This window comes from Dipodomys merriami, unplaced genomic scaffold (genome assembly GCF_024711535.1).
Source record: "Dipodomys merriami isolate MVZ:Mamm:240054 unplaced genomic scaffold, mDipMer1.0.p SCAF_52, whole genome shotgun sequence".
NCBI classification, from domain to species: Eukaryota; Metazoa; Chordata; class Mammalia; order Rodentia; family Heteromyidae; genus Dipodomys; species Dipodomys merriami.
In genome coordinates, this window is record NW_027206091.1 from 8,110,952 (window position 1) to 8,120,279 (window position 9,328).

General features: G+C 49.0%; 1 protein-coding gene across 6 annotated transcripts; it reads right to left on the bottom strand.

Moving 5' to 3' along the window:
* LOC138811165 (glia maturation factor gamma) lies at positions 1–9,321 on the bottom strand. Of its 6 annotated transcripts, none has more exons than XM_069998824.1 (7): positions 9,138–9,321; positions 4,316–4,412; positions 4,019–4,068; positions 2,977–3,026; positions 1,307–1,389; positions 352–425; positions 1–194 (listed from the first exon to the last, which is right to left on the bottom strand). In XM_069998824.1, the coding sequence occupies exons 1-7, from the start codon at positions 9,189–9,191 to the stop codon at positions 123–125; spliced, it is 480 nt and encodes a 159-aa protein (XP_069854925.1). In that variant the 5' UTR covers positions 9,192–9,321; the 3' UTR covers positions 1–122. The 6 variants fall into 6 exon arrangements, with proteins under 6 accessions (XP_069854925.1, XP_069854924.1, XP_069854929.1 ...); XM_069998823.1 differs by lacking the exon at positions 9,138–9,321 and adding an exon at positions 8,542–8,751; XM_069998828.1 differs by lacking the exon at positions 9,138–9,321 and adding an exon at positions 8,513–8,600.
* Positions 9,322–9,328: the final 7 nt, after the last annotated feature.

The following is a 9,328-nucleotide window of genomic DNA, read 5'->3' on the forward strand; positions in this document are numbered from 1 at the left end:
TGAGTTCTTGCATTTTTTTTTTAATGGTTTTATAGTCTTGGATGTTTGGATGGCAAGAGTCTGGAATCTTCAGTTCCCCCTTGGGACTCAAACATGAGAACTTCAAGTTCCTGCTTCCAGAGTCAACGGAAAAAAGACAACTTCTCTTGGAGCCAGGCCTCTGTGAGGTCGTCGGTGGTGCGGATTTCAAACACCTGAGCAGGGAGAGAGATCTCCACATTAGAATTCCATGGGGACTGCAGACACCTTAGATCCAAGGATTAGGGGGTAAGAACACAATCTTCGTCCCTCAGCCCCAGGTCTCCAGGCCCCTCTGGGATCTCGACATTCCCACCCCTTCCTTCCCTGCACCTTGGTGAGCTCGGCCGTCTGCACCAGTCTGTTCTTACTCCCAGCGTACATCATCTGCTGCTCCGGTTTGCAGCCTGTGTGACACCGAGAAGAGTGTGTCACTGAAGACCCGAGAGTGCTTAGTGACACTCTAGACACGTCCTTCAAGGTGGCAGTTTTCCAAGGGCCTTTGGAACTGCTATGGGATGTCCCAGAATGCTCTACTGAATTTCTAGTTTCTACATTTGTTTGCTTGGGGGCTTCAAGTTCTTTTTTCTTTTTTTTGCCAGTCCTGGGTCTTGAACTCAGGGCCTGGGCACTGTCCCTGAGCTTCTAACACTTGAGCTACAGCACCACTTCCAGATTTTTCTGTGTATATAGTACTGAGGAATGGAACCCGGGGTTTCATGCATGCTAGGCAAGCACTCTACCACGAAGCCACATTCCCAGCCTGGCTTCAAGTTCTTATGTGTGCATGGTGGGGGGGGGGGAGGGCAGGTCCTCTGATTTAAAGGCCAGATGTAGATTTCCCTGCAAAAGGAAAGGGGTAGAGGGTGGCTTCTGCCTGGGGACAGAGGGAGAGAGGGGGTTGTGGCTTTAGATGCATCTAAATTCCTCCCCCTCTTTCTCTCTCTCTCCTCTCTCTGTCCACCATCTTTTTTTTTTTTTTTGGTCAGTTGTGGGGCCTGAACTCTGGGCCTGCACTGTCCCTCAGTTCTGCAGTTGAGCCACAGCGCCACTTCCAGCTTTTTCTGCTTATGTGTGCTGAAGAATTGAACCCAGGACCTCATGCATGCAAGGCAAGCACTCTACCATTGAGCCACCTTCCCAGCCCCTCCAGCACCATCTTCTTGCTCTAATACAGGCAATCCATATGCATTTAAAAAAAAAAAAAAGCATGCACGCACATACACTCACACCCCTGGTCCCCTAGAATCTAACCCATCTCCTGAGGATAAGAAAAGCCATGTCTCACCCACAGGGCTGGAGAAGATAAAACACAAGGGGTAGGACACCCGGCCATCTGCATGCACGTACTTATAGCTGTAGACCACGAACCTATGCCAGCAATAAGGAAATCACACTCAGCACTTTAGTCTGGCTTCAGCCTTCAGTTCTCTCTCTCCCTCCCTCCCTCCCTCTCTCTGCCTCTGTCTCTGTCTCTCTCTCTCTGTGTCTCTCTCCCAGTACTGGTGCCTGAACTCAGGGCCTTGAGCTATCTCTTGGCTTTTTTTGCTCAAGGCTGGCACTCCACCATTTGAGTCACATCTACACTTTTGGGTTTTTGGTGGTTAATTAGAAATGATTCTGGATTATCATTTTTTGTTTATACATACATACTTGTTTATACATGTTTGTATGTATATACCATAGTGTAGATATTAATATGAATATGAGCATATATAGATAGATGGATGGATGGCCACATAAAGTCTTAGAAAGCAGAGATTATCTTTTTGGGGGGATGGGGGTACTGGGGATTGAGCCCAGGACATTGAACTTGATAGGCAAGTATTTTGCCACTCAGCTACATCCCAGCCCAATTATCTTTTTTTTTTTTTTAAGTAAATTTTTTAACCAGACTCTGGTGGCTCAGGCCTGTATCCTAGCTCTCAGGAGGCTGATATCTGAGAATCATTGTTCAAAGCCAGCCTGGCAGGAAAGTCTGTGAGATTCTTATCTCCAATGATCCACCAAAAAGCCAAAAGTGGAGCTATGGCTCAAGTGGTAGAACACCAGCCTTGAGCAAAATACCTAAGGCACTGCACCTATACCCTGAGTTAAAGCCTCCAGACTGGCATGCACAAGTGTGGGTGCACACACACACACACGCGTATTCGTGCACGCACACACACAGATAATCTGACTTATTGAATTGAAATCCCCTTTTGTACAACCTCTTAATAATTTTTTTTTTTTTTTTGCCAGTCCTGGGGCTTGAACTCAGAGTCTGAACTCTGTCCCTGAGCCTCTCTGTGCTCAAGGCAAGCTACTCTACTACCTGAGCCACAGCACCACTTCTGGCTTTTTCTATTTATGTGGTAATGTGGAATCGAACCCAGGGCTTCATGCACGAGAGGCAAGCACTCTACCACTAAGTCACATTCCCAGCCTTAATTTTTTAAAAAAATAAATGTTTTTCTCTCTTTCAGAAACAAAGCCAGTAAGACATTGAGACTAAAGCAAAAAATAAACTCTAAACCAACATAATATATAAATTAATATAAAATTATGCAATGAAAGCCAGATGCCGGTGGCTCATGCCTGTCATCCTAGCTACTCAGGAGGCTGAGATCTGAGGATTGTGGTTCAAAGCCAGTCCAGGCAAGAAAGTCAGTGAGACCCTTGTCTCCAATAAACCAATAGAAAAAGACCGAAGTGGTGCTGTGGCTCAAGTGGTAGAGCGCTAGCCTTGAGCTGAAGAGCTGAGGGACAGCGCCCAGGCCCAGAGTTCAAGCCCCATGACCAACAAAATACATAAATAAAATAATGCAATGAAATAATATTACATCAACCAAAAGTTCTAGGAAGTCTTCATCTCAAACACAGAGACCCTGAGTCCATGCACAAGTGATCCCTAAGTCTAGGCCTCCATTTTCATCCCCTCCCCACAGCCTAGTCCTCCACTCCCTTCCCCCGGGATACCTGGGCTGTCTCTCTGGCAACTCCAATTTCAGTTCCTCTGGAGAAATATTCTGAGACGGGAGACAAGGGACAAATAGGAGAGAAGGAAACAAATAAAGGCCATAAATAAGCACATACATAACCTACTTCATGTAAGTAGGTCCTGTTATCATACCCACACAGCCCAGAGATATCAAGACACTTGCCCAAGGCTGCACAGCTGGAAGTAGCTGGATTCAGATTTGAATCTTTGTTCCCATGGTAACCACTTCACTATCCTTCCTTTCACAGGGTGGGTGGAAGCTCAGCTCTTAGCCAGTCCTACCCCACACACCCCACAAAGCCACAATCAGAAGGAAGCCTTATCATCATTTATGATTTACTGATAAAGACAAGGTGGCTTCCTTGTCTTCCTGATTACAAAGGAGTTCTGTTAATTTATCAAGACTCATTTTCCTCTAAGTGTCAGGGAGGTATGTGTGTTTTCACACAATCCTGGGGCTTGCTGTGGGGCCTGGGTGCTGTCCCTTAGGTTTTTTTGCTCAAGGCTGGTGTTCTACCACTCGAGCCACAACTCCCCTTCTGGGCTTTTGCTGGTTAATGGGAGATAAGAGTCTCAAGGATTTTCTTTTCGATTTTCTTTTTTTTAGGTCTGAAACCCGGACTTTAACTCTGTACCTGCTGCTTTTGCTCATAGGCTAGCACTCTATTAACTGATCCATGTCTCCAGCCCCCCACGGACTTTCTTGACTAGTCTGGCTTTGAATTGCTATCTTCAGATCTCGGTCTCCTGAGTAGCTAGGATTATAGGTGTGAGCCACGAGGGCCTGGCAGTATCACTTTATTGAGCACATAATTTGCTCCAGGCCTTAACTTCAGGTTAAGAAATTAAACCATTGTTCTGTAAGCAGACTAGGAGATTGCATAGGTAAAAATATCAGACACACAGCAAAGGTCTCCCGGTGTTTGTGGCTCTCAGTGCCCGGGTCTTTGCATCCATTCTATGTCCCTTGAGTCCTCAGTACTGCTTAGGGGGATCCCGTTCCCCCTCCCAGACCCTCACCTGAAATTCTTCCTCCAGAACCACCATTTGCCGGTCTTTATCCACTTTCACTGGGGAAAGGAGTGCACGTAGGGGTTAGACCTGCACCCAACACGTAGACGACACCAACCACACCCCTTTGGCCACGCCCACCACGCTAACCCCTCCCCACACCCACATAGAGGTGCTGGTCCCGCCCCTTTAACGCCACGCCCACCTCGACGCAGGCAGCCCCAGATGCCACGCCCACCTCAGTGACAGTGGCCCCGCCCCTATCCCCCCCAGTTTCCCGTGGAGGGGGGGTGGAAGATCACTCACTTATGATGGCTGCATTGTCTGTCTCTTTTCGGAAGCGGAATTTCCTCAGCTTTTCCTTTAGCTCCGGGTCCACCTCGCACACCACCAAGGAGTCAGACTGCCAGAAGGAACAGGAAGACTTGAGCTGGTCTAGACATAACCCTTGTGTCCCCCCCCCCTCCCAGCCTCAGTTTCTCTCTCCAGGAAAGGAGGTCACAAGACTCTGCCCCTCCCGTTCACCAGGACAAAGGGCCCAGAAGTCAGGGTGGAGGCTTGGTGAAGAAGACCCAGGGATCCATTTGCCTAGTTGCTAAGTCCAGCAAAACCACCTTTCCCATCTGTGACCTCTAGGCCACAGCTGACCTCCACCTTGATGTCCTCCCCACCGCAGCCCTGCTCAAGCGCCAGCCCCAAGCCCCTCGCCCATCTCATTCAGCTCTCTCGGCCCCCTGACCATGGCTTGCAGCTTGCCTTCTTTTCTCAGTTCCGCTGTCTTCTAGAGGTGGGGACTACGGCTGTGGGGGGCGGGCTGTAGGGTAGGGGGGAAGGTTTCATCCAACACCACATCCTGTTTATGCCAGTTCTGGGACAACTGTCACTTAAGGGCTCCTCCTCCTCCTTCCTTCCTCTAATCAGGCCAGGATGGTTCAAGCTTTGCAATCACTCAGACCAGGGTTCAAATATTGCCTTGTGGGTGGCTCTAGCTAAGTGGCTTCGCTCTTCTATTTCAGGATTGTAGTGAGGATCCTTAGGTTCACTTGTCTCCCAGCATGGCTGATTTGCCAGGCATGGTGACTCACTCTTGCCTGTAATCTCAGCACTCAGTAGGCTGAGACAGGAGGAGCATGAGTTCCAGTCTTCAAAACACTAAGTGCATGCCAGGTGAGGAGGCTCACACCTGTAATTCCAGCTACTAAGGAGGCCGAGATCTGAGGATCATGGTTCAAAGCCCGCCTGGGCAGGAAAGTCCATGAGACTCTTATTTCCAATTAACCAGGAGGAAACCGGAAGTGGCATTGTGGCTCAAGAGGTAGAGCGCTTGCCCAGAGCTGAACAGCTGAAGGACAGCACCCAGGCCCAGAGTTCAAGCCCCACCACCAACCAAAAAACAAACAAACAAACCCACCAAGTGCTGGGGATTCAATTGTGCAGTACCTGGCTTACGTTGGACTTTTTTTCATGGCCTCTGTGGCCCTACAATTTTGCCAGATGTATACTCCTCTCCATCTTAACATTAAGACTATTCAGAGTTTGGGTGTTGGTGGCTCATGCCTGTAATCCTAGCTTCTCAGAAGTTGGAGATACAGAGGATCACAGTTCAAAGCCAACTTAAGCAGAAAAGTCAGTGAGACTCTATCTTCACAATAACCAGCAAAAATCTGGGCTGGAGGTGTAGATCAAGGTGGCAGAGTACCAGCTGTTAGCAGGTAAGCCAAGAGAGCACAAAGTTCGGAGTCCAATTCCTGGACCAGCATTAAAAAAAAAAAAAGTGTTCTGGGGAGTAGGGATGTGGTTCAATGTTAGAGAATATGTTCAGCATATCTCTGTAAGACTCTGGGTTCCACTAAAAATAAAAGAAAATATTTTGTATTGCCTCCTTTCCCATCTTGAAATGAAATTCCTAGGTAATGTGACCTACTTACACACATAAATTCAAAAAAATCAATATAATAACCCTAACTGTCAAATAAAGAAGAAATAACAGTAAAGTAATTTATGAGAGAACCAGATATATTTTAGTGAGAAAATCCAAACAAACAGAAGAGAATTTTCCCAAGGTCCTGATCCATTGTGCTCACTGAGTTTGCTCCCTTCCCTAGTAATGGGGAGCTCCACTCTATTCTTCAGCTCACCCCTGCCCACTCAAGCATGTCTCTGTGGTTGTCCTCTCTCTTACCTCTATCATCTGTCCCTAGTGGATTATTCCCCTAGGCCTACAGAGTTATTTCTGTTCTTCGAAAAACTAAAAACCCACTGGGTATGGTTGCATACACCTGTAACCTCAGCTATTCCGAAAGTGGAGATAGGAAGATCATAGTCAAGTAGGAGACACTACTTGAAAGATAACATAAAGTAGGAGTGCCCCTTTCATGGCTAATGTATGTTAATAAAAATTAAAAGTAATGGAAAGTGTGTGGTTCATGTGGTAAAATGCATGTTTAGCAAGCTCAAGTCCTAGAATTCAAACATCACTACTGCCAAAAATAAATACATAAACTAAAAACACCATCTCCATGGCTGTTTCTGCTCATTCATTTCCTTCTTTATTTTATTTGCTTATTTTGTTATGATCCTGGGGCTTGAACTCAGCCTGGGCTCTGTCCCTGATCTTTTTCACTCAAGACTAGCACTGTACCACTTGAACCATAACTCCACTTCCAGCTGTTTAGTGGTTAACTGGAGACAAGAGTCTCTCAGATTGTTGGTCACCAGTGGCTCATGCCTGTAATCCTAGCTACTTAGAAAGTTGAGATCTGAGGATCACAGATCAAAGCGAGCCTAGGCTGGCTGTAAGACTATCTCCAATTAACTACCAGAAAGCTGGGAGTGCCAGTATGGTTCAAGTGGTAGAGCACTTGCCTTGAGCTGAAGAGCTGAGGGACAGCACTCAGCCCCATGACTGACACACAAAAAAAAGTCTCTCAGATTAATCTAGACTAGATTTGAACTTCCACCTTCAGATCTCAGCCTCCTGAGTAGCTAGGATTACAGGCATGAGCCACAGGCACCTGGCTAAAAAATCGTATTGAATAAATGAAGCAACATGAAGAGCACAACTACCTCTATATCTATGCAACAGGAAAGTTGTAGCTTCTGTCTAGGAGGTACTAGTTGGGTTTTGTGACATCCCTTCCCTGGTGTGAAATGGCTTTTCCACCAGCCTTTGTGAGATTTGCACCTCCTTCTGGATTGGTCTCCTCCTTTCTGGGCTTTTTTTTTTTTTCTTTTTTCTTTTTCTGGCCAGTCCTGGGGCTTGAACTCAGGGGCCTGGGCATTGTCCCTGAGCCGCTTTATGTTCAAGGCTAGCACTCTACCACGTGAGCTACATCGCCACTTTGTTTTTTGTGGTTAATTGGAGATAAGAGTCTCATGGACTTCCTTGTCTGGGCTGGCTTTCAACTGCAATCCTCAGATCTCAGCCTCCTGAGTAGCTAGGATGATAGGCATGAGCCACCTGCACCCTACTTTGCTGGGCCTTCTTGATATTAATTAAAAGTGACAAACTCCCCACATCTTCATTTCTTAGGATTTCCCTGGGCCTACTCATCAGACTTGGCTGGGCTTCATCCCTCTCACAGCTTCCATGAGCATCTTTTTTTTTTTTTTTTTTTTTTGGTTGGTCGTGGGGCCTGAACTCTGGGCCTGGGCGCTCAAGGCTAGCGCTCTACCACTTGAGCCACAGCACCACTTCCGGTTTTCTTGTGGTTTATTGGAGATAAGAGTCTCACAGTCTTCCTGCCCAGGCTGGCTTTGAACTGTGATCCTCAGATCTCAGCCTCCTGAGTAGCTAGGATTACAGGCGTGAGCCACCGGCGCCCGGCCTGTTCACTGATTTTTTTTTTTTTGCCAGTCATGGGACCTGAGCTCTGGGCCTGGGCACTGTCCTCAGCTTTTCAGCTCAAGGCTAGCACTCTACCACTTGAGCCACAGCACCACTTCTGGCTTTTTCTGCTTATGTGGTGCTGAGGAATCGAACCCAGGGCCTCATGCATGCAAGGCAAGCACTCTACCACTGAGCCACCTTCCCAGCCCCTTGTTCACTGATTTTTAACTCGTTAATCTTTGGCTCCAATTTGCCCCCTCGGTTGTGGAGCTTTCTTGGACTTCATCGTCCACCTTGAACGTCCCTCCCATCTGCAACACCTCCTTTCCCAACAATCCTGCTGTCCTCGCTTTCCCACCCTCAGCTGCTTCTCTAGTCCCTCTAGATCTAGTTCTTCCAAATCGGCCTTCCATATATAAGTGAAAGCCATCAGTCCCAAGCCCCCAACTCCTTAAGATCCTCCCCGTCTTGATCCCTGTCACAGGACAAGCCCAAACTCCCTCCAGTGGCCAAACATCTGGCCGCAGCTCATCCCTCACCACTCCAACCCTGAATGCATTTCTTTTTGAATTCCAGTAACAAGCCATCCAAATGCCTCCGTCATCCGAGGTTCTCAAGTCACCCGAGGGCCTTCTGGCGGGTGGGGGCGTGCTGGTCCCCTCCGGATTATTTACCACTGATGCAGGACACTTTGAGGACTCACTGCAACAATCCTATTTACTGATGGTTTCTTTCCTGCTGGAGATGCCTTCTCTCTTTCCATCCTAAATGGTCCATCTCCCGCCCCTCCCCGTCCCCGGTCTCACGGGAGATCGGCTCAGAGTAGCACATTGGGGCGTGGGGACCAAGGTGTGCAGGTGCTGTCTCTGTCTCTGTCTCTCTCTCCTCCTTCTCTCTCTGTCTGTCTCTGTCTCTTTCGCTTTCTCTCTCTCCTCCCACCTCTCTCTCGTGAGCTCGGAAGTCGTAGGGCTCAGGCCCAGGGTGAGGCGTGTCAGAGGGGCGGGGTGGAAGGGGACTAAGAACGCCAGAATGAAGAATTATGACTCTGAAGAGACCGGCGCGAGATCGCCCCCTGTCGGCTCGGGGGTCCAATCACAAGGCTCTACCGGCCCGTTGCCCTTGGCAACGCCCCGCGCGCCCCTCCCTTTCTCCCGCCCTCCACTTAGAGTGCGGGCCTGGCCGCCTGCCCGTCACCCTCAAGTCTGACCAATCCCGTTAAAGAGAGGGCGGGCCTCTTGGGCCTCGTTCCAGCCCCATCGCTCCCCTCCCTGGTCAGGACCCCGCCTTTTCGTCGCACACCTCCCGCCCTTCGGGCTGCCCTCGCCGCGGGTTGGCTAGTGCCCTGTTCGTCATCTGGGCGTAAGCTAATGGCGGCGCGCGATGGGCCCGTCGGGGCGGGGCCAGGGGCGGTGACGCACGGCGCGGTGACGCAGCGCGACGGCGGCGGTGGCGGCGGCGGTGGTCGTTGAGGGAGGAGGGAGGGGAGCTTG